The 25,597-nt window shown below is 36.1% G+C and overlaps 1 protein-coding gene across 2 annotated transcripts in view; it reads left to right on the top strand.

Moving 5' to 3' along the window:
* The window catches only part of MAN2A1 (mannosidase alpha class 2A member 1), a 129,573-nt gene extending 109,459 nt beyond the window's left edge, over positions 1–20,114 (top strand). For both annotated transcript variants that reach the window (XM_049795609.1, XM_049795610.1), the window contains exons 20-22: positions 10,977–11,171; positions 16,098–16,208; positions 17,126–20,114. In XM_049795609.1, coding sequence (XP_049651566.1) covers positions 10,977–11,171; positions 16,098–16,208; positions 17,126–17,278 — 459 coding nt within the window. In that variant the 3' untranslated portion in view covers positions 17,279–20,114. The remainder of the gene's footprint in view (positions 1–10,976; positions 11,172–16,097; positions 16,209–17,125) is intronic.
* The last annotated feature ends 5,483 nt before the right edge of the window (positions 20,115–25,597 follow it).

Genomic DNA, 25,597 nt, shown 5'->3' with positions numbered 1-25,597 from the left:
AATCTTTGATGTGTTTTGGGTACCTTTGTTGCAGCATCTACCTTCCTTCCCCCATCCTTCCTGCTGAGCTTACAATGGTTTTAAATAGCTGCCTTTAGAGGCAGTTGGTTCTTACACAGTCTTGCAGGGACTTGAAAAGAAGGGGGATCAAAGCTATGGGGGAGTTGGCACAGTCAAAGAGGTGCTGTTGGCCCAACTGATACGGTATGCACAACCCCCAGGAACCAAGCAAGATATTTTAAGGAAATATTATCTTTCTGGTGTTATATCTGGAATTCCCTTTCGCTATATTAAGAGTGTTCTAGCATTTTGTTTTTCAAAATTTATCTGGGCATAAGTCACGTCTTCTGATTCATGTAACTGTTTCAGATGTGTTAAAGTAAGGAAGGGTAGTTGTCCCCTTTATGTTTTGTTAAATGTACAAACATATTTTTTAAGTGCATTGTTACTCAGAAGGTAGTTGTTATAATAAGTTTTCCCCCACCCCCAAACTGAATACTACAGAAGGTGTATTCAGAATGATGGTATTGCTCATTCAGTAAGCTATGGGCAAATCTCATTTCACTTTACATTATACTCACCTGATTTATTGATAACTGTGTCCCTCAGACCTCTGTTGATATTGTTACTGTGTTTTGATATGATTTCTATATACACCTTTTTCTCCTCCTACTAGCTATAACTAACTTTGCTTACATGTTCATTTTGTCCTTGCAAGGATTTTTTGGGTCTGCCTTTTGACTTCTTTCCTAATATTCATTCTTCTTTTTCCTCAGATTGTTAAGCAAGAAGTGAATGCATTTCATTTTTAAATTGAAGGGATCATTATTTAGCTGAGAATGAAACTGAGTACAGTTATCAATACTTGCTTGTCAAAAGAGTAAATGTTTATTTATTTTTTGAAAATATAGACTCTTTATTTTACATTTATTAAAGTTTTGTTAAAAATAAGCATTGATATCTTTTTACTTTCTAGGCTTTACTGCGCTATGTTAGTATAAGAATATGGATGAAATAGGATTTATAGGTAGTGGTAATGTCTTTATTTCATCAGTGACGTAGGTGGAGAAAAGATGCCATGCCAGGCACATGCTTTCTTCTTCAGATTCCTATTTCATACCTTGCCTTGACTTGCTCAATTTATGTAACTGGATTTATAGCCTAGTCTCACACAGAGGGCCAGGATTCAATGACTCAAATAGCTGCTGTGATTTGGGGGAGGTTGTTTAGAGAAACAATGGTACAGGCAGTTATGTGGCAGTCATAATCAAACACCTTTTCTTCCACCATATACAACTACTCTTTTTTCTAATATTAAATATCTGTCAGTATCCACTTTCTCTGAAAATATATGCTTGGTGATATAGCCATTTCTGTCTGATTATTGAGTTGCACTTGCCAATTACTTGGGGTGCATATTTATAATGCATACATAGGTTTCATGTAGTAGCTATACAGTATGCTGTGCATTGCTATGCTATGGGTAACCCCACCTTAACAAGCATCATTAACTTGATATTTCAAAAAAGCAGAAACTCAACATTGGCTTAACTACTACCATTTAGAAGCATTTTGAAGCCCACTTGTGACAACCTCAGATATTCTAATATTGTTTTTGATTATGACTACCATAGTGAAATCATCAAGTATCTACAAAATCTTGAACTTTAAAGTTTTGTGGTTTTATGGTGGCCACAGAAGAAAAGAAAAAGACATTTCCCTCTCTTCCTCTCACACAGAACACAATGCATCTTCTTTAAAGCCTTGCCACATATATTTAGTAAAAGAGGTCCACTTATTTCTTATTTAATTGGAAGAAAGATTCAGGTGTGTGTTAGTTCTTTACAGCTTTCCTTAAACATTTAAATTATCATTACTGCTAACTACTATATAGATCATACTGTATTTCTTACACTGGAAGTTTGTGTCTGCTGCTCAAGAACAGTGTTTCCATCTCTTATTTATCTACAGATACCATCTGCTTTCAGGCCAGCACTGTCCTTGTTTTTATGCCAGGGCACCTTACAGCTTAATTTTCTTCAAATGTTTTTTCTTGACACTGTGACACAGATGTGTTGCAGAAATGTTCTAAATAAAGATTGGTTTCTCTCTAAGCTCCATTCATGTGATAGTGTCCAAAGCCGTAGGGAGTGAATGTTCTCACCTTACAACAGGGCAGCAGCCACTCATTGTAGCTGGCTCATAGTGAAGTAGGTAGTACAGAGGACTGTATTCCTCTGATTTCTAGACTTACACCTATGTCTTTTTTGTGTATGTATGTACATCTCTACAGTGAATTACTTTCCTTTGGTTGTTTTTATTCATCTTCATTTGTGCATAACTGTCTGCCAGCTCTGTTTAGAAAGTATTTTACTTCAGTAATATGCTTTGTATTCAAACCTGGTCTCTCCACTTTTAGCCCATATGATTCTCCGAAGCGGGAAGGTAGACCTTTTTAAGGTCTTTTCTGAGCTTATCTGAGCTGGTGCGATTTGAGGTCTTAAATTTAAACATTTCTGTATCATCATTTCTAGGAAGGCCTTACTCATTCCTGCTGCAGGCTCTGGTGGTATGGCAGAATCCTTCTTAAAGGAGGGAGAAAGGCTGCAAGTTCAGCTGCTGCTTCTTGTATTCTCAAGTGAAATAATTCTGGAGGGGCAATCTCCTTGCATGTGGAACAAGCAGTTTCCATCAGCAGCAAGAACTTCACATGAGCAGCATAATTCCAATGCAGATAGCTTCTCTGGAGACAAAAATCAGGAGATATCATTGCATAGTTTCTGTCTTTAGCATCAGTTTGGTTACCTACTTCCTCATCAAAGCAGAACTCCAGAAAATTTCTGATCCCTGGGTTCTGCCATAATCAGGAACAGGATAAGCTCTTCCCAGTCAACAGGAAACAAAATCTAGCATTGTGTCCTTTCCTTGACTCCAGTATGGGTTATTTGTTTAGGCATTAAGTCCGTCCTCCTTCCTCCTGCACCATTATAGAACAATATAAACATTGTAAGATGAATTAGAAGAAATAAAATCGGTAGGAGAGGCAGCTATAACTAAAGTATAAAATACTTTTATTGTTGAGACAAGCATGTCATGCTGTCTATCTGCTTTTGTAGTTTCATCCAACTATACTGATGGCTGCATATTTGTCAACCTCAGCAGTTATGGTGGTGAGCTTATGGTTATGGTGACTAGTTACTTTCTTTGCTATCTGCACTCTTCTGTAGACAAGCAAGCAGCTGTTCTTCAAATGATCTGTTTATAGAACTTGACTGCTATTACGGCATCTGATAAAAGACTAACTGAATTAAATGCCAGGACCTGACAGCCATCGAGGGAACAGTGATAGGTGAAGGAAGCGAAGGAACCTGACCAGGGAGGAGTGGAACACACTGAACTGGCTGCTCATAAGACCATGAAGGGAAGAAGATTAGATTGTTCCTGGTGTGAAACCCAACAAGACAACTCAGCAGAAATCAGTTCATGCAGACTAAGGGCATTAGTGCCTACAGGGGCCCAGGACTTAAGGGATTTGGAGGAGGGAGACAATTTTAGACTTGTTTTGGGGGAAAAAAAAAAGAAAATTAAGAGGCTTGTTATGGGTTGTTCAGCGGAAGGGACATAGGAGTTGAAAGAGAAGGATCAAGGAGGAACAAGTGGGAAAAAGAGGGGTAAAAAGAGTGTAAAAAGGTCTGATCAAGTCCAGTGCTTGATCACCACAGCCTATCCTGTATTCTTATTAAATCTGGTTTCTGTGTGAGTGCACAACCTTTTTTGAAACTGTGTGAGACAGTAGCCAACCTCAGGAAAGACTAGAAAGCAAGTAGAATAAGAGGTCTGGGTGTCAGCTATTGGAGAGAGAGACCATGGGATGGAGGCACCAGTGCAACTGGCTGCCATTTGCTGGCAAGACCTATTTTTAATGTGTGTGCATGTAAACTGCTAACAAACTTCAAGCTGACAGGAAGAGGCCGGCATCTGCAAGGATGTGAAGTCTGAGCTGGTGAATGGTTGAGAGGCCTAAGGTCCAGGCCTGGAGGTCAGACGGACATAAAGTCCACCCTGATTTTTGGGGGAACAGTCATTGTTGAGTGTACTTGTGAATCAAGAAAGTGAGGGTCTTTGACTGATGAACTGATCAGACCTGATCAGCTGGAGGACACAGTCAGGGTTCTGTTCATGTTACCCAAGACCTCTGTGTTTATGTGGGTGCTGGTAAAGGTGCTGCTCTCTACTCGCTTGTATGGCTGTCTGTGTGTGTGCGTGCGCATGCCTATTGGGAATGCATGCTCTGCCTTTTTCCTGCCTGGTCTTGGAGGAGCAGAACCACAGCAGGCTCCCATCTATCAACATCGTATGAGAGGAGACCGCTGGGTCTTAGAGACGACCAAATTTAGCTCTAGCAGACTGGGAAGAAGTGTGGGTCCAAATTTCCCTGGATTTGGTTCCCTGAAGCAGTCCCAGGTTTCCTTACCTGCAGTCTCAGTGGCAGCTAAGAATCCACAGGCAGTACAGAAACTCTGTGGTGGCTTTAGAGTCACTCTGAACCAACTCACAGCCTCATGGATATTTTACAGTGCCTCAGAATTTTCATTTATTCTATAATCAGCCTCCGGGTACTCCTTTCACCTAGTGTGGCAGAAATGCGTTTCCAGTGTAACAGCCTCCAAGTGAATTGATAGAAAATTTTCCATTCCCTGAGGTAAAGAGGTAATATCAGTTTTTGTCTGCTCAGGTGAGTCCTCCTTTGCTGGTCACATCAGTAGCTATCAAAAAACCCTAAGCATTCCAGATCATGATTCTCAATAAAGGACTTAAAACACATTGCCAAAAGAATTTATGCTTTGATGTGCAAAACTGTGACATAACTGATGAATATTTCAGTGTTGACAAATGTGTATATGTGAACAATTCTGACAGATCTAATCCTTATATTTTTCAGGATTTTTGCTCCCCAGGATTTCAGGAAGGACTGATGGTCTAGTACAGCAGAAAATAATCTGCCATCTGTATTCTCGTTTTATAGTCTTGGTGAGATTTCAGGATAGCTGCCTGTTCAGTATTCACATTTGTGGCTGTTACTTTTGGTTACAATTCATCCAGGCCTCCCTAAAAGTCTAATTCATTGTAGAGGACCTGCTTTTTTACAGAGATTACCTGAAGGTTGTTCTGCTGAAGATTCTTGGGCAGCTTTGAGGTCTTAGTTGTTCTGAATCCTACTGCTTAGAGAAAATCTTCCTATCACCCTGTTTTGATTTCCATACAAAATTCTCTCTACAACCACCAGCCAGTCTGAAAGCTGCTTGAAGTGATGGTCAGTGTTTTCTTTGACACATGGTTACATCAGCATTGCACTCTTGGACACTGGAAAGGAATTACTCGCTTCAGAACAATTTAACCAATTTTCATCAGTGACTAATGGTTATTTGTTGCATTATGGGTGTAAGCCCTGTTACTGAATATCCTTCTCTCCTTCTCAAAAGCACCAGGAGTTTTTACAGGCACACAAAAATCTAGCTCCAGACATTGATCTCAGAAGAAAGAGAATGATACATCCATATTTAGAGGACTTTCAGAACTTGTCAGACTGATTATTCTTTTTGTATTGCAATGTGCAACTTTGGATGAATTTAAAGCAAGTGGATCTGATTTTCACTTGGTGAGGTTAACAGCCAGGCAGTCTTGTGTGTAAAGTCTGCAACTAAGTTGAAACCATTTACTGTTTGATGTCAGTTTCATTAATTTGACTAGTACGAGGCCCAGATAAAATCTGAATTGCTTTTCCAAGTTGGGAGCTTTAGGGCAATGTGTGTGCAAGTGCTGTGCAATTTTCTCACTCTCTTCCTATTTATAGACACCTCCTTCCTCAAGTGAGGAGTACTCTACATAGTAAAGGATTCAAGATGTTTGCATTTGGGGAAGAATGTATGTAATTTAAAGCTAAGGCATCTGTCCATACCTGTCACTTATTTTTGTCATGTGTTGTAAAACTGCATATTCACATAGTCATTGATGTTGTCTGCCATTTGTTTCTCACCTATAAGCAGGCTAGCACAGTATTGCCCAACCAGTTTCTTATGTAGAAGCAGCTACTCATGAAACATGCAGATGGATTGTCAATCTTTGGATTGTAAAGAAAGGAACAAATTTTTCTTTACATGTTTGTCTTTGGGAACCTTTAGGTTCTTTGGCTGACCATGTCAGTTGCTGTCAGTTGCCAGATTATGATGGAGAGATATTTAATAATATTATCTCCCTATGTTTTGGACTAGAGATGCTCTGAAGAGTCTTTTTACTCCAAGGATTAGATTTTCCAGTCCAGAAATATTCTTCTTTGAAGAGTGCTGCCAGTTGGTTTTCTGAACGCATGGCAGAGAAAGTTGATAAAAATTGTTTCCTCACACAACATGAGAGTGAGTGAGAGACTTTTTTTCTTCCAGGAATAGTCCAGGTGGTTTGGTATCAGACTATTTTAATCTGCATCCCTTGATTTAGCAGGCCCAGAATTCTATCTGTTCCCAGCTTTTATTTGAATGCACTGACATCCAAAGTCAGCATCCACATTTCAGGATGTTTGATCAGATAGTTTGGATGCTGGTGGGGTTTTGGAGTTATAATTAAATTTCTTTCCTGACTAGGGTTCTTCACAGCAGAGAACAGTCTAGAGAAGGAGTAAATACTCAAGATATGTGATTTGACATTCTGTCTGCCTCTGTTTCCTTTCCTCGCTTTCGTATAGTAAATTCTAGACTACTTGTCTGTGTTGAATACTTGTCTGTATTTGTTTCTCTCTTAGCTCAGTTGAAGTCCAGTTATCAACAGCTTCAGTTTTACTTTCTTCTTTACAGTATTTTTCATTTTTTTTTTCCATTCAGTAACTAAGTGATTTCTGAAGAGTCTAATTAGTGGTTTTCCCCTCTAATTAAGGACCTCAGTTCCTCAATTTAAACTCTTACCAGAAAACCCTTTGAGACTTTTCTTAATCTATTCCATCCTCCATTTATTGATAAAATAGCTCATTTCTGATATAAGGGCACTTTTTTACAGATGAGACCATTCTTAGAACTTGTTGCAAATTGTAACCTAAGGTTATACTGGAGTGTGGTTTGTTCGTTTGTTTTTTTCTCAAAACTAAAAGTTTAGAATTATTCACCTTACTTTTGATGACAAGGAAAGATCCTATGTGAGGATTTGTTTACATCTATTGCACAGTCATTCAAGGGGTTGTATTTCAACACAGTTTCTAATTGGATAACTGTACATGAATGTGCTGTAAGGTAGTTAAAAAAAAAAAAGCAGTATTTGCTTTGATTAGAGCTCATTAAGCCAGCACTCAGATATATCAGTGGTATTCATCAGAATCCTGCCAGTACGTAATGTTTGTAAGGCTGCCAGTGGAGCTCCATTCACACTTTGAGTGCTAAACACTGTCACTGAAGTTGAGGAAATAATGCCACTTTTGAGAGAGCAGTACCTTAATTAGATGGAGACTGTGGGACTATGTCTTCTGACTTAGCATCAGCAGGGTACTGCTGAAAGCCGCCCACACAGTGAATGCGCATATAGAATATTGTTCCAAATGTGTTGTCTGTACATGCAAACCCTTCCCATCTCTCTTTCCCCAGAGTCCTGTTTAAGTTTTGAATCACTAGATTGGGAGGGGAAGGATAGACTCCAATCCTTTCATGACTGTGATGTACCTAGGGTGGAGTGGGGTTTGAAGTGTCCCTTCTGGATCTTCTGTGATAGCATTGTCTTCACAGTGTTGATAAACTCTTTTTCCCTTGGTCTCCTCGCAGCTTTTACACCTGCTGTATTATCCATTCCCATTGCTATTACATAGATAGACTGAATGACTGCACTTCTGTTGGTGCAGTCATCCAAAGCTGACTGTAGTTCCAGATGTGGGAATACAAGATTCAGGATAAATCTCCACCTAAGACTTAGTGCAGCTTTTCAAAGTTTCAAAGTGGATAATGCTTAAGTACGATGCTTGTGCCCATGATAAAACATGCAAACACAGTGGGAGCAAAATTGAGCTGAGTTGAATCAGCTCTGGTTCTAGCATTTGCCAGAATCCTTCAAGACTCTGTTTCTCTGCAATCCTCAGTTATTTCCAGAATCTAGGAATTGAGGAGCCACTCTTTATGGTTCTGCTACAGGTTACCTAGGGATTTTGTCTCACTGCCCATTAGTAGTAAATGATTCTCTCCCTCCCCCATTCTTCTTCAAAGTTGCCAGTGTCTTTCCTTCCATCTTTCCTGGTTTCTCAACTGCAATATATGTTACTGCATCTTTATATTAAAAATACTGGGTTTTATTCTCATTACTTCTGTTAGCCTTAGAGAAAGCTTTAAAGGAATCTGTCCTAGAAGATTGACCTGCCCAGTGCTATCTTTTCCTAGACAAGGCTGAGAATTCATCTGATATTTTTATCATGGGCTATTTTTTACTTTCATGTAAGCCAATATACAAACTTGCCTCCCATTTTTTGCTGTATTGCTGATATCTGGGATTTGGGCAAGGTTTTGACTCATGGATATCATGCTTGTGTTTATGTAAACAGTATTTTTCTGTACGTGAAACAGAAGCCTTCAGAAAGATCTCATGTCTCTTCCTCTCAAATGACCTTGGTGGGATTTTCAGAGGAACATCTGTTTCTGAAATTATGAGGACATCTAAATTAGTTCTGTTTGTTTTCAGCAAGCACTGTACTTCCAGGCATAAAGTTGCACTTAGTAGAATGATTTTTCAGTCACTCTTCCCATAAGAAACTGTGGCCCTTCTCCAAGTAAGTATTTGGGATGTCTTACAGTGAGAATTTTCATGTAGATAAAATTTTTTTTTTTTTTTTTTTTAAAAAAAAGTTGTTTCTCCTTCCAACTCCTAGTTTAATAGTTTAAAGTAGAGGAAATGGCTGAACATTAATTCTATTTAGGCAAAATCGCTGATCTCAAACGCTTTCAGTATGAATTGTCCAAATGTGCGTATGAAAAACTGATCTCAAATAACTGTTATTGCTGGACAGTAGTTTGTTAGTTTGTCTTCTGCTTGTTCTAAGGTAACATGCCTAGAACTGGGAACCAGTTGCAAGAGCTTTTGATATGTCTTTTGTTTTAAATAGTTTAATAGGATGAATGTATTATTTGACTAATTCATGTGTAATTTGTAGGATATTCTAGGAGACCTTTTTTTAAGTTCTCAGATGCAAGCAATCAACTTACTTTACAGAAAAAAAAAAAGACTGAATAAGAGTAAGAAAACTGTTGATAAAATGTTTTGACTGACTTTAGCACATCTATGGCAACAGAGTAAGCAGTGTTCCTTCTGGGGTGAAACAGTAAATTCTTCTTTGAAAGAACATATATATGCACACTTTCCCTGTGGGTAGAGCGTGCATGCAGTCACTTGAACTAAAGACTTTTACCTTTAGCTGTACTTAGAGCAAGCTTGCTCATACTTTTATTGGAAAAGAAGAGAATCATGGCAACTAAGTTTGCCAATGGTGCTGCACTATTCAAGGTGGTAAAAAGAAAATTAAGGATAACTGAGGAATTGGAGGACTCAAGACTAAGCATGCAGTAAAGTGGCAGGTGGAATTCAATGTAAATAAATGTAGTGAGGCGCATGGAAGAGCAATCCTCTACAACTATCAACTATTACCATTTTTTGAAAGTAATTGGGGGGTCATAATAGAACTATAAAAATAACTATCCTTAATGCTTAGTAGCTACCAAAGAGGCAAACAGTGTTAGTCATTACTAAGAAAAGCACTAAGAATAAAATAAATTATCAGCAATTCAGCTCTGGCATATTTTCAATTGCTACACTGTCAGATGTGTTTAATGCTGCTGAAGAGGTATAAATAAATATGCATACATGCATACGCACCCCAAAACAGGAATTACTGTTATGGTTGTCCATTATAAGCTGATAAGTAATCCTCCCCTTTCCTTTAAGTATCTCCCATTTATTTTTTATTCCCATGTTTTCAGCCTATCATGAAATGCAAATTTAAGATATCAAGGCTTAAGGTACTATGTTTTCAGTAAACTTTCTGCAACGTTTTCACTAAAAATCACCTGTTTAACTATGAACAATCAGGGATTTATCTGATTAAGTATGCAAGGAAAAAGAAGAGCAAAATAAGTATTCACCCACTTCTACCTTATCTTCACTGACTTTCTAAAACAGAAATTGCCATTTTGAAGTTCCTTTGTTTTCTTTTCTGGCTTCTATGGAGCTTTAACTGTTGTGAATATGTAGGACTTGGTCGTCTCGGGTTTGTAACACAGCTTCTGCAGCCATGGAAAAGCACTGGAAATACAAAACTTGGGAGGGTACAAAACTTGTAAAATCTTTGGAGAGAGTCCTTTCAGTTCCTGCTGGCATGGCATTGAAATAAAACTGCTGAAAGACATCCTTTGCATTGTTGACTTAGACAAAGATGCTAGTTGCAAAAACTTCCAGCAAACAGTTTTAAGAAGTTAGATTTTAAAAGAAGGAGGGATGTAGGATACAAGTTAGCTGAATCTGAAGCAAGTATATAAGAAATACAGGACAGAAAATGTATGCAGAAAAGGAAGCCTGCAGAAGACTAGCTGGCTGTCAGTATTCAAGTAGACACTGAATAGATAGGAGCAACTCGCTGAAGTAATAGCTAGTTTCTTTCTCTAAACTACATTGTTTACACATCAAGGGGTAACGCAGAAAAATGAGGAACGGTGTAAAATGCGGTGTCATCTAATGATCATTTGAAAGACTTACTCATGATTTGTAAAACCAGGAAGTATACGTAGTAGTAAAAGAGAATTAATGGATGATCAGAAGTTTCCAAAAGTAATTAAATGGACAATCTATAAGTTATGATTTTCTATTAAATTAATGGAATCATGTATAAAGTAAGTGGGTTTCAAAATTTAGACATGATGGTATATTAACTTGAGTTTTCAAATATTTTCTCTTATATTTTGCAGAATGAAGAGAAGGCATCAGTCAGTTTTCCCTCACTTCTTAGTCATATGACTTCTTCTTTCTTAAATCATCCTGTAATTCTAATGACAACATATGCAGATTCAGGTGTCCCAGAGATGCTAAACACTTTTTCTCCACTCATGTCGTCCATGCCTTGTGACATGCATATAGTCAATCTGAGGACAATCCAATCAAAGGTAAGGTCAAAACACTATTTTTATGAGCAAATACATGATACAGCTTATTAATATAGTTTAATCAAATGCTTTATTCTAGGAAAGTTATTTGGGGGGGGGTATGTAATATGATAAACTGCAGCATGATGACTAGTTTTTCTTAATTCTGCAGGAACTAGAGACTTGTGTCTGAGTAATGTGAAATACAGGAATTGTTTTTTGACAACATAATAATATGCATAGTACATTCTTCTGTCTCTGGAGGGGGCACATTTCAATGCATTCCCAAAGTTGAAGAGCAGAAGGGTTCATATATTTTGGCCTCTTCTGTATTAAGAAGAATTAAATTTAAGGTCATTAGACTTTCTTCTGAGTTAAAATAATTTGTGTTTTTAATAAAGCATATAGTTTTAAACCTATCTGATTCCATTTGGAAGACTGAAAGAAAGTCTACCTCATCCTAACATCCACAGGAATAAATTGTTAAAAAATTTTTAAGCTTAAATACAAGACCTGTTTTAATTATTCTAACATCAGCTTACAATCCTTCGTTCCTGTGAAACTGTTCTCTGGTAGGTTTACAAAAAAAACCCAAACCAATGACCCCAAAAGAACCCTGAGAAACAAACCACCAGATAAAAAAAAAACTATTTTGTATTCAATATTTTTTTCTTTGCAAAGGAACTTACACAATTGTAACCACCATATTTCAATTTTCTGTTTGATAAATTATAGAATTAGAACTGTTTGTGCATCATTCTTCCACCAGCTCTTCTATAAATTCTTTTAAGTTTTTCAACACTTTTTAAAATGTGGGTATATTAACTTTATGGTGTATTGCAGTATCACTCACCAGTGCTGTTACCATAGATGAAATTCCTTTTCAATTCTGCAGCACTTACTTACAAACTACAGTTGTCCCTTCTCCCTTGGGTTTCCATGGTGGCTGAGGTAGAACTGCTTATCTATAATAACTTCAGATTATATTCAGAATATCTGCAAAAATTGCCATTAGCTACTGTTTTATCATAGTTTGTCATTTTTAGTCTTAATCCTTATTTTAAAACTCAAAGAATTAGTTTACTTTCTCACACTTTCTCTGTTAGTAATTCAATCTCATGTACACTCCTTCAGCTGTGACTGTTTCTTATTTTGAATTTCAAAGTGGAATAACTCTTGATTCTTATTGGGTCTTATGCCTTTGAAGGGTTAGAAGAAAGCTTCATATTGAAATTAAATCTTCATGTGAAGTGTGTGTTCCACACTTCACTGTAAAATCTCTTCATTTACCTTAGCCAGTAACACCTGTTTGCTTCAGCATGTCAAATTCAGGGGCAGACCTTCATGAGCATGCTCCCTCTCCCTTTTCAAGGCCTAAACTTCCTCCCCTTGTTTATATCATGTGCTGGTGAAACCTGTGAAATGGAGTGCTACCTCTGTGTCTGCCTTTTTGAGTTCAATGTTACTACTCATAGGTGAATTCTACAATTTTATCTGGGCTATACTGGCCCCACTGGCCCAGTTGGTATAAGTTTGTTTGAGGCTATGATCTCTCCCCTGTCCACAATTGTGTATTTCAATGATTATTTGATTGACAGCTCTTCAGCTTGCAGCATTACTTTTTGCATTTCACAGTGAAAGTTATCAGTAGTCATAGGATAGGAGCACTGTCATTATAGGTACAGAACAGTTCTTCCTGACAGCAGAAATAGCACTATGCCTTGCAAATAATTTCTTGCATGCCAGGATAGCCTTTTTAAATCTGTCCTCACTTTCTGCTTCCTTTCTCTGTCTTCCAAAAGTTTGAATGAGAAGTGTCATAATTCTGGCTAATTATGTAACGCAATTTTTTCCGGAAATGTAGATGACTACTCCATTGCTTTAGCTGTTGAAGTTGATTTTCAAGAAATTATATCATTACAATGTCACATAAAAGAGTACCAATTAAAGTATTATGAGGATTTAAGGCAGAAATCAGAATGCATGAGAATGCATTAAAGCATAATCGAGAAAAAAATGTAAGGAAATTCCTAGTTTCCCTTTAAACTCTGCTCCTTTCAGTGGGAAGAATATTGCTATTGTTTTAAGATACGTGATCTTGTCATGGAAGAGTCCAATGCCTTAGGAATATGAAATTTAAAGAAATTTTTAATAAAGCTCAGTTTTTAAGTTTCTTGACACAGATTTTGCCTAATGTAAATAGACTGGACTTCAAGATTTAAAAACAGTAAATTTGTCCCTTTATACTAAATATAAATACATATTTTTCTCATGTTGCTTGAACTTTTCAATGCATTTCTGTTAGCTAACTTTTCTGTTAGCTTACAGTAATCGGATAAAAAAGTGTTTAAATGGTTTTTCTTTCTCATCAAAATTTTAGCAGCATTGTCCTGGGATACCACTTACGAGAAAGCCTAGCAAATTTCTTTTTTCATCTAGAAGTCTGATGTGAGACCTGCATTTTATTTCTCAGATCAAAATTAAATGAAACTTTGGCAGCTCTTCCAAGAAAAACAGTCAGAGATTTGATAGTCCAGTAGTTAAGGATTTTTTCTCATATAACAATGCTGTGAAGTTTTACAAGATTAAGGATGTTGTTTGTTGAAAATTGATAAATTTGTTACAGGTTTTCATGCAGTTAACATGGTCATGTTTAGAAGGTGTATTTGATGTAAATTAGCTTCATCCTTGCTCAGACATTCCTTAGGCTTGCATACACTTAATCTAATTTACCTAGACATGATATAAGAAGAGGTAAGTTAAAGTAGATATGGAGGCTGTGGCAACTTATTGTCTTACTCCTGCTTTGATAATAGGTTAGAACTTAATTTATTACGCATGGATGCTATGTGCATGATAAAATCCTTAGACTTCTAAAAGATTGGCTACTATATCATCGATGTTTATACTTACCAAAACTCTTTTCCCTTAGGTGTCATTAATTGTTTATTAACTTTCTGGTTTAAATCTTTTTATTTAAGATAATATTTAATTTTAAAAACTTGAGAGATTAAATATTCATGCCATCATTTGAAATGAGTACATGCATTTGTTATGCAGATTACTGCAAGATAATTCTACTGTAATAGAGAAAGTTTTGATACCCATTACTGGCTCGTCATTTCTAACATCAATTTACCCTGTAGGAAGTCAGGCTTTTGCAGTATGAATTTCATTATTTCACTAATCTGATGTTTAGGCAGATGGTATTATTTTGTGTGCATAAAAATGTCTACTTTTAAGTGCAACACTGTCACATCAGCAACAGTAAAAACCAAGTCAGGTATTTCATATTTGGAGACAGAAAATAATTTTGCCACATCATCATTATTACCTTACTTAATGTAAGAAGTGGTACCACTGTTCCAATAAACAGGATAAGAATTTTTTTCAGACATCAGTGATATGGAGTACTGCAAGCTTGTTTGAATATGTTTACTGTAGACATCATTCATTAATTAAAAACTTGATTTTAGGTGGTTATAAGCCAATGTTATTCATGAAATTCTTTTCAAACTGAGTTTTATTCATGATTTATAAACTATGCAAAGTTTTTACCAGTCAATGTTTTACTGCAAGGTATCTCACTTCAATTCCAAATACTGATGAATAAATTTTTACTCTTTTAAATGAGGAACTCAGAAAACACTATCAGTTTACCATTTCTTATTATCTGAATGAGTACTTAATACTGTCAGTTTGTCATACTAGGAAGCTGTGTCATGCTGGGTTTCCAAGAAGCTAGTTCAAGCTGTTCCAAGGTCTCCTTTATTATGAGAAAATTGGTTTTGATCTGAGGCCTGTTAGATTAAGACCCTTCTTGTTTGTTACACCTTCAAGAGATAAAGCATCACAAAGTGCCTAATGCTTGTTGGCATGGGTTTCTCCAAGGCAATAGATACTCACTGAAGTACTAGAAATGAACCTAACTCATGGCAAAGACTTTTGGGAAAAAGCACCAATATGAAAACAAGTAAACCAGAAATAAATTAGAAAAAAAATAGCCTGAAGAGCTGTCATGGCTGCAGATAGAACCATCTTTTTTATGCCCTTATTATGTATGTAGTAAGATGAAGAGCTGAAAAATGTAAAATGACAACAAAAAAGAAACAAAGTAATGCATCTTAGAAAATAAGTTACTAAGGTGAGTGTAGCGATACAGTGAACAGCTTGCAGCATGAAGGACATCTTGTCATGTGCCACTCCTGTGGTGTGAAGATAGCAAGTTTTTGTGTAAATTGAAGCTTCCCAGCCAGTGCTAGGCTATGACTTTGTTTTCTGAAGTACATATCAAAATAAGATTCTGATTTGGGGCATTTATATGCTATCCTTATCACCATTTGTTCTAAGTGATTTTAATGGTTGGGTCCAAACTAGGAAGTTGAGATTGTAGGTTACTCTTGGGTTGCTCTTTGATGCCTATTGAGGCTCAAGAGCCCTGTATGTCTCTTCTATAAGCATAAAATTTATTTACTATTTGTATTTTGGTGTACAGTTTCATGTACACCTTAAGCTGAGTTAGATTTTAGAGGACAGCTTTGATGGAACATAGTTACAATAAGTGAAACTGGCTATTGTAATTAGCATATGATTTCTAGCTTGGTTTTGGTTTTACCATGTGATTTTTCTGGGAAGCCAGTTAATACAACTGTGATAGCTACACTTAAATTCTGAATCTGTACATGTGCATCTATTGAGCTTTGAATTCCTTGGTTAACAACTTACATTTATATTCTGTAGTACTTTCTTTATCCAAACTCTCTGCTGTTTAGTTGTATGTTTAGTCTTATAAACATTAAAAGAAGCATGACTGTTCAGTCTAGGCTGAACGTTATTTCAGGCATAAGTGGCTCTATCACTGTAAGGTAACAATAATTTTATGAGGTCCTAAAATGTCTTTCTAGCTCTGCTACTTTCTGAATAATTTTTTATTTTGTTTATTTGTAGGTAGATACTGAGCCATCTGATGAAGCTGCTCTGATTCTTCACAGAAAGGGATTTGACTGTAGATTTTCAAACAGAGACATGGGTCTCCTCTGTTCCACTACTCAGGGAAAGGTATACTGACATTTAATGGGTAGCTTACCTTACAGGTACTGCAGAAACATTTAAGTCAAATTATAGGTGAACTCTAGGTAGTTATTTCTCAAGAGATACACTTTCAGGATAAAAGTTCAGTTTATCTTGAAAACTGCTTTCCATCTGATAAAGATATGGATCTGCTGATGTGTGGGAATGACCATGTAAGCATCAGGAAGTAAACTTCTAGGTCAGTTTTAATCTCATTAACCTCCTGTAAACGTTGTATTCATATAACACTGATCAGTATTTCTCATATAATGTTTTAATAGTGTTTCAGAACTTTACTTAGTAAAAACAGTCAAATAACATATTCTGAAGTGTATCACGTTAATAATATCCAAAAAATATGACTGTTACTTTCAAAACTGTTGCTTATTATAGCATGTCCTTTGTCTATGCATACTCACTTACGTGACCATTGCAAATATCTGAGTGTTTTGCAATTGCTATAGAATTGATGTGATACATAAAATTATGAAATATAAATCATACAATTTTGTTCTGAGGGTTACAGATGGACTGGATGGTTATGAATCTGTAGGAATTTTGTAACCAAATTTTGAAATAGGTTGGAGATTTTCTTTAAGCAGAAGAGTAAGTGTTGTTTTGTTTAGAAACAAGAAGAGCTTTAATCCAAATATTTCTGATCAGTTTTTTAATACATTGATTTAACTTACTTGCTTTGAAATGTGGCAAGTCAACACTGCCTAAAAAGATCTAATTTAGCCTATGGCATTTGAGATGTGGTACTTAAAAATATTCATAATCTTTGTTAAGAATTGCCGTGCTGATACCTGTAAGGAGATGCATCATTTGGATCATTGTTAGAGATTAGGTTAAAGGCAATTTTAAGGTATATACTGTATTTTCTAAACATATTTATTTTTTTCCAGATAAAGGTGCATAAACTCTTTAACAAATTCAGAGTGGAAAGTCTTACACCCGCATCTTTATCTTTGATGCATTCACCTCTGGATGCCAGAAATATAAGTGAAATAAATATGAGTTCTATGGAGATAAATACGTTCCGGATTCGGCTAAGATGAAATCTGGCTTTAATACTCAGATAAAGAAGAGGAATCTGCAATTATATCTCCTCCAAGTTTCTCGTGCAATAAGAAGCACATTATTATTATTCCAGCTTTTGGATACTGTGAGAAAAACATGCATTCTATGATTTATTTTTTTTTTACCAACACAGTGAAAAGCCATGTTGCAAGCAACTTTTGGTGATTTGTTTGTTTGTTTGTTTGTTTTTTCCACAAAATGGCAACATCAGTATAAGTTAATGCAACAAGTGAAGAAATTTCTAAGGATGTTAACCTCTCAACAGATTAAATCTCAGGTTAAATGCTAACTAATGATGTTTCTGGTGTTTTAATTTTCATAAAGAGGGGATTGGATTTTAAACAGCCTTCTTAGCTGATCCTTGATGAATTTATGTACAAATAATTCAGCGTAGAAAGTCCTGATGCAGCTTGGAAATAAAATGGAGTAAAATATTTGTATAGTAGCTAATGTCCAAATATTTACAATCATTTCTATAAATGACAATAATCTCAATTTATTCCACAATTAATTTCAATTTATTCAACACAAAGGGGATTATTAATTGTGGTAAAACGAAAGCCTGCAGTACTTGTGATGAGTGATGGTAGATTTTAATACTTCTACCATTCACCTGAGTTATGTAAATAGGAAAACATGAACCTACAAAATAATTTTGCAATGGAAATTAATAAAACTCCCATTTTGTTACTTGACACACTGGGATATGTGCAATTATTCCATTATCATGTATGATGAGAAATGTCCATAATTATCATGAATACAAGATTTTTTATAAAACTCATTTAGATACTGATGTTCTCTGAAATGAGTTTTCTATTTCAAGATTACCATATCAAGATAAATGTGCCTTATTTTTTGATACGTCTTGTTACCATTTTGGTGTCTATGTTAATGTTTTTGGGGGAAAGGTAGTTTATATAATACTTAAGCTGTGTATCTCCTATTTGACAATGCTGGCCACACTCTGATCTATGTCCTCCTGCACCAAGTTTGTGCTATCTTTTTCTGAACATTTTGACTATTTGAATGTATTAAAATGATGTCATAACATGAAACAGACAAAGAACAAGAATTACTGTAAAATCTAAATTCAGTTGCTTTTAAGGAAATTGCAACTTGATGCAGAGAGTTGACAGTAAGCAAGACATAGTTTGCAAACTCATCAAAACATGTGCTTGCATGTCACAGACTGTGGTGACCTGTTAATTCAGAATCACGTGCCTATATTTTAGACAACATTTTTCAAACTTGCAACCTCACTTACATTGCCAGTGTTCACGTTACTGAAGAATGGAGTCTTAATTTTTGCTTTGTTTTCACATATTAATTCGTATTTAGTGCTGAAGCCATTCAAGTGTGAAAAAAATTTCCCTAAGTAGAGCTGCTGTTTACAGTTAATATGTATAAACATGCACTTCAGTATGATCCCATTTCCTAGTCTTCATTTATCTTCATAACTCTTTATCCTATCCCTTGCTTATGCGTTACTTTTCCATCATTGCTTATCTTTAATACTAGTGCATGAAAAGTCATCATAACTGGTAAAACGATGTGCTATCTTCTAAGTCTAATATTGCCTACTGTATTTAATTTCATCATTGTTGTTCCACAATGTATCAAATTATAACATGTAACTACAAGCTATTTTAAAATGAAAGTGAAACTTTGATTTCATGCATTGTCACAGGTTGGATCACTGTTGAGATTGTGTAGATTTCCCTACCTAATTCAATCTACTGTGTGTTTTGTAATTAATGGAACTTAGTAGGATCTGGTGCAAGTTATATCAAGAATATAAGAACCACTAACCACAAACAGAAGTATCAGATGAATCCAATAAATGGATGTTTTCATGCAATAAACATGTACTGTAACTTTTCTTAGCTGTAGTATTTGAAAATACTATTTTTTGTTGGAACTCAAAGCTTGGTAGAATTGCCAGCAGAAATTTCTCATAACATGTATTTTGTTACATCTTCAGAATTAAAATGCTTCAGAGACTTTTAAGTGTTCTGTGCAAGAGAGTTTTCAAAATACTATTTCAGTTTTGTTAGGCAGAAAAGTAAAATTTTGATGCAATAAAGTTTTAAAGTATTTTGCCTGTTGGGATTGCTTCCAAAAGATGTTTCATATAGTGTTTGGTCTTTTTGTTCATCATCAGTTGTACAATCATGATGCCTGAATCTTTCTTAACCAGCAGATCTAATCTTTGTTCCTTTATTTTGCATTTTTTGTGTAGCAACAGAACAGCCTTCAATTTGGGATCCTTTCCTGAAATCCTTAACTAAGGCAAAACTACAGTCAAAGTCTGATAATAAATTTTACTTTAATTGGTTCAGAATGTGGCTGTCGATGGGTTGGGGTTTTGGGTTTTTTTCCCAACAGCTCTTAATGAATTCTTGTGCTGTATTTTTGTTATACTGGATATTTCAGTTAAGCTCTTGTTTCTTCTGTGAATTAACCATCTAATTTAATCATATTCTTTTCTTTTTTTTCTACTTCTATAGCTGCTGGGTTTATAACTACTGGTTAAGAGAACAAGCATCCTTGCCTTCCATTATGGTTTTAAAGACAATGCTGTGTAAGAAATGGTTTCAAATTTCAAACCTCATAATTACTTTCCATACCAGAGTGGTACCTTTACAGAATTTTTTTTTTTCTTAACCTTCCTTTATCTTAAATGTCTGGTTTACTTGCTCATATTTCTGAAACAAACTGATTTCAACTGAAGGTTTTGATACATTCTCTTGGAAGGTTTTATATCTTATGGGGATATGTAAAATAAGATCTCTAATAAAAGATAATGTTATTGTGAAATGTGGTCAGTGTCATTAATACCTTAGCCATAGGTAATTTAAATTAAAAAAAAAAAAAAAGAGAGAGAGAAACAACAAGCATGTTTCTTTGAGAAGGTTGATACATCAGTAGCTTTTGGGAATGACAATTACCTGTAGTGAGATGAACTCCTGATGAAAGATGCAATCTATTTCACAGTTGCCAAACAGAAGAAGATAGATGCTAACTTCAGAGAAATAAACATGTGTGATTGCACAGTGTTCGAAGGGAATGGGTAGCTCTTCTTTGACAAAAGAAACCTTGCACTGATGTAGCAGAAAATGGTAGAAGGTGTAAAATTCTAGAATATTTTTTTTTACTTAATATTGTTTCTCTTTTAAGCATTTGAGAGTAATGGAACAGAAGCTGTTCTTGTAAATTAAATTAACAAACACACCATTAGAAAATAAAGTCAAAATAGCAGTTCAACTGTAATTAGACTGAATGCTTTTAAGAAAATAATATAATGCTAATATAATATGCTGTAAATTGCATATGACAAGTTGAATAGGTGTAGATGCTTTACAGGTTTGATTCCCAAAGTGCTGATGGAGCTTGAGCATAATGAGTTGCAAAGACAATCAGTATAAATTTCAGTCAGTGCCTGAAGCTAATTGATGTTGGACCAGATAGTCTTTAACTATAAATATAAAAGTATACATCTACACATACTATGTAAATCCCCATAATTTTAAAGGTGATGTTTCAAGATATAAAAATAAAACTATGTAACGTCTAATTGCAGCAGGCAACAATGGGTATGAGTCCAATTTCAAGCACCTTTTTAAGGTCATTCCACTCTAGAACACATTAATATCAGCATATAGGTCCTATGACTACAACTGGAGAAGCTACTATATTTGATGTATACCTCTCCATTGTGTTTTAAAATAACAGGTACTAGATCTCTGTACACATCTTTACTGATATTGACACTAAAATACATTGCTCAGATTTAACCAGTTATCTGACTTGTGATGAGTTGTATATATGACAAAATATAAAATAGAAATGAAATTTGTTGTCCTATTTATTTTAGGATAATTACTTTCTCATAATATTAAGAACTTGGAACAAACAAAAATCATGCAAAGGTATTTTGTCTTCTAAAAGAGGGAATGTACAAAAAAACTTTAATTCACTCGATTCATTGGAGAACTATTGGGATTTTTAGACAGCACTACACTGTGTCTCCAAATATTTCTGTAAATTACATTAAATTGTGGGCCTATCAGTCTTCTAATATACAGATTTTATGAACTAATAGATATTTAAAGTCTATATTGCATCACTAGCTTTTGTCTGTCAGAATTTCTATACAGTAGCAATAATGCATTATTTACATTACTCTCCTTCCTTTAGGTAAATTATTTAATAACACTGAGGGTTATGAGCAAATAATTAAATAAATTTCCATCATGTATGTAAACTTGTGCTATTTGAACTGTGAAGACAGTTATATTTTTAATTGTACATTTCAGAGCTTTGTGAGCTTAATATAACATATTCTTCCCGCTATATGGTGCCTGTTAAAGGGATGCCCTTTGACAGTCTATAAAATCATTCATATTAGGTGTTTGACTAAATTGGAGACTAATCCCGGCTGTGTCTGCCTTGCTTTACCACCACCACCACCACTCCCTGTGCATCACAAACATCCACTGTACAGGAAGGCATGTGCCTCTGTTTCTCTCAGATCACAACCTGCAAAGTAACTTGTCATCTCCTCAGCTAGTTTGTTTTCATTTCTGTCTCTAACTTAGTTAATGCTTTTGTACTACTTTGCCTCTGTGAGCATGCCAGCTAAGTGTGTATGCATTTGTAGGCTCCAGCATGTACCGAGCCTGCCAGCTCTGCCCAGTGCATACTACAGAGCTTTCTGGAGTCAGACTGCCTGCAGTGTCAGCCAAAGCATGAGCTGTCCTGGATGTGAGCACTTGGCCAGCTCTTCAAGAATTACATGGTTTTAATCTTCATCAATAAGCATATGAATGGGGCACATGCCCTACTTGCTTGCCACAACTGCCTCACAGCACTAGCCTGCTGTTCAGGAACATATATTTTTCTTTCTCTGAAAACCCACTTGAACAAACTTCAGTGTCATTCTCCCTTTTTCTCCTCCTCCATTTCTTTCCCGAGTTTCCCAAAAGAAATTTATGCATTAGTGAGCTGGAATTGTGTGTGATCAAGAATCTAGGAATTCCTGATGCTCATCAAGAGAGATGGCGGAGTGCTGACATACTCTGCTCTGTTAGTGCTCTGCATAGGTAGAGTGATGGAACACGATCTCCATTTCAGGACCTGTCAGTCATCCCCAAGTTTACCTGTAGTAACCTACCTTTCAGAAGTTCTGAATATGCTCAGAATTAATTGATCTGTCTTGATCAGGCAATAATAAATCAGAGACTTTTTGATAATGGCCACTGTTACAGCTTTAGCCACCAGGGAGCCTCTAAGATAAACCTGTTCACATCAGTGACCAACAAAATCTCTGATTTCTGTGCTTTGAGCTGCTTTCTCTTTGAGTCCTGTCAGGTGTTTCCTAACTCTCTGTTTTCCAGAAGCAGGTAGGCATGACCCTATAGATATAACTAGTTTGAACAAAAAAAATCTCTAGTTCAAGTAATTTGTGTATACACATCTCATTAAGACTGGGATGCAACCTAACCAGTTCTGAAGAAATTGGACTTTCTACAGCTTTCTCTTTAGAACTCAAATCTCTTTAAACCACAGGCTTTGTACTGGAAGAGCTTAATGAAAATAGTGAAATCAGAATCATTTGCAAGTTCTCATTTTTTCAGTAAATATTACCTTTGAGTCAATTCCAAAGACTTCTGCATAGCAACTGTCTTGTAGTACAAAGTGAGCAATAACGTATTGTGAGCAAATCTCTATGATATGTATTATATTGTTGTAGGCAAAATATCTGAAACTGCTAGGTTCTGCCATCTTTTAAGATGATGAAAGTAGTTAAGCCCTTTTTGAAACAAGGACAAGCTGGAGGATTTCCAGGAAAGATCGAAAAATTACCTGTAAGCACAGGTGAAGTCTTTGGTAGAACAAAAGATTGAGGAATATTGAGAAACCCAGCCACAAAACAACCAGACAGTCAAGTCACATTAAAGAGAGAATCAGCAACTTGTGCTAGATCAGGAAGTTGTCTGGAAAACAGAGGATATTAAAGTTTTGGCCAACTTTGAATTTAAGAACAGAAAAGAGCTTTAAAAACTTCAACAGTAAAATGCGGTGATGAAAGAAAACGAGCAGTTGCAGATGACAGTGAAGGTCAGTTTTTTGATGTCAGTTATATGCTATCAGCAATACTATACACTCACAGCAGTTCTTCTCAAGGTCCACAAAGACTTGAGGAAGAGAAGGCAAATCATCCCAAGCCAATTCATGCAGAAGTCTTAAATCTTTGAGAAGATTCCTTGGTGACTTACTTGGCTTAATTCAGCACAGTGGCCAAAGGAATAGGTGTGAAAAGGAGCAAGAAAATAAAATTATGGCCTAGTAATGACATTGTGTAGTTCTGTTCTGCTGGGGACTGGAGCTGCTCCCATATGAGGAGGGACTGAAATTGCTGGGACTGTTCAGCCTGGAGAAGAGGAGGCTCGGGACATCTTATCAATGTATATAAATATCTGAAGGGAGGGTGTAAAGAAGACAGAACCAGGCTTTTTTCAGCAGTGCCCAGTGACAGCACAAGAAGCAATGGGCATAAACTAAAACCCAAGAAGTTCTTCCTGTACATCAGGAAACACTTTTTCACTCTGAGGGTGACTAAACACTGGCACAGGTTGCCCAGAGAGGCTATGCAATCTCCATCCTTGTCAATACTCAAAAGCTGTCTGGACATGGTCCTCGGCAACTGGATCTAGGAGGCCCTGTTGGAGCAGGGGTTTCAGCCAGATGACCTCCAGAGGTCCCTGCCAGCCTCAACCATTTGGTCATTCTATGGTGCTGCATGGTCTGTTCCTCTGAAGGGGAAGGAAGGCTTCATTAGATAACCAGATCTGGATGCATGTATGAAGATATGAGGCCAAAGGTGATAGCTGAAAATTGAGAGAAGGAACATCCTTTACCAGAAATGTTTTTCCTGGTTCACTGTGCAGCACTGAACATTTCCAGGAAAAAATGGAAATTGGCAAATTTAAAGATGAATTTAAACTTGCAGTTTAAAATACCAAATGGAAACAAAATACATCACAAGTAAGCCATGCTGTCTGAATCACTTTGCCACAGTGTACTGAGAGAAACAGCTTTGCAAACGGAAGAAGACCTTCATTCACAAAACTTTGTTTAATACCTGTGACGGTGAAAAGAAGTATCATCTTTGTTCCATATGTTTTGAGTTATTTAAAAGAGTAACCCATTCCAAGCTAAAATATATTAAACAATATGAGTTTAATGGAAGCAATTCAGATAGGCAGTGATTGTGTCAAAAGATCGAATACAGCTGTTACAAATGTGTCAGTTCTGAATGGATCATGCTAGTAGAAGCACTTCACCCAAATAAAGAATTAAGATTTGCACACCAAAAGAAAATAATCTATTTTGACAGTGCCAAAATCACTCTCATTATTTTTGCTTGTATCTTGGTAAATGAACTCTGCTGGCTTGGCTAGTAGGCAGGAGAAAGAAACTGTGAAAGCTCAAATGTAACTGTAAGGCAAACTTATTCAAATGGCTTTGTCACAGAAATTCCTGACCTATTCACATAATTGGTCTCCAAACGGACAAAATGAGTTGTGAATTTTCATTCATCAAAGATTGGTCCTTTGGAATATGAGCCAAGATTCTAATAATTGGGTTGAGCTGGGTTTTAATATAGCTAATAAATGTGTAATTGCTGCTAGGAAAGGTGCCTTACAAATTGAGCTTGACGAGGTTCAACTTTAAAGATATGGTCTATATGAAACTCATGATTTGTGGGCTTTTAGTAGCTTTCCAGTACAGAATACATGTGGAGTATTTGAAATGTGAAACCTATAGTTTGGGAGATTTTAGCAGTTACATCTTCTGCAGGTATGGATCAGAAATGGATCTCTGTTCATTTTCTGAATGTTTTTGACAATCAGAAACTAGGTGGTAGGGGTTTTTATTTGTAATATCTAAAATATGAAACAGTGAATCATGTAAGTGCTAGCCAAGAGGAAAAAGCAAATACAGATTCATTCCTTGATGTTGACGCATATTTAAGTGGGGAGAACCAAAAAACTCTTCCAAGGTAGGATTCAAGAGCAACCTTCTAAATCCAAGGAAAAAAAGGCCTATGGGTCATTGACCTAACAAGAGTCTGGTATGAGGGCAAGTGTGAAACAGGCATCACCTAAGTAAACACCAGTAGCCAAAAAAGGAAAAGAATTGAGAACTCATTCCTTAGGGCTTTGTCAGAATCTGCAAGGAATCTTCCAGCAGTCCTTGTCATCTTCTCCATGTTTCAATTAACACAAAGC

The sequence above is a fragment of the Accipiter gentilis genome, chromosome Z (assembly GCF_929443795.1).
Source record: "Accipiter gentilis chromosome Z, bAccGen1.1, whole genome shotgun sequence".
Classification (NCBI taxonomy): Eukaryota; Metazoa; Chordata; class Aves; order Accipitriformes; family Accipitridae; genus Astur; species Astur gentilis.
Note: the sequence above shows the minus strand (reverse complement) of the source record. Positions and strands in the feature narration are given on the sequence as shown.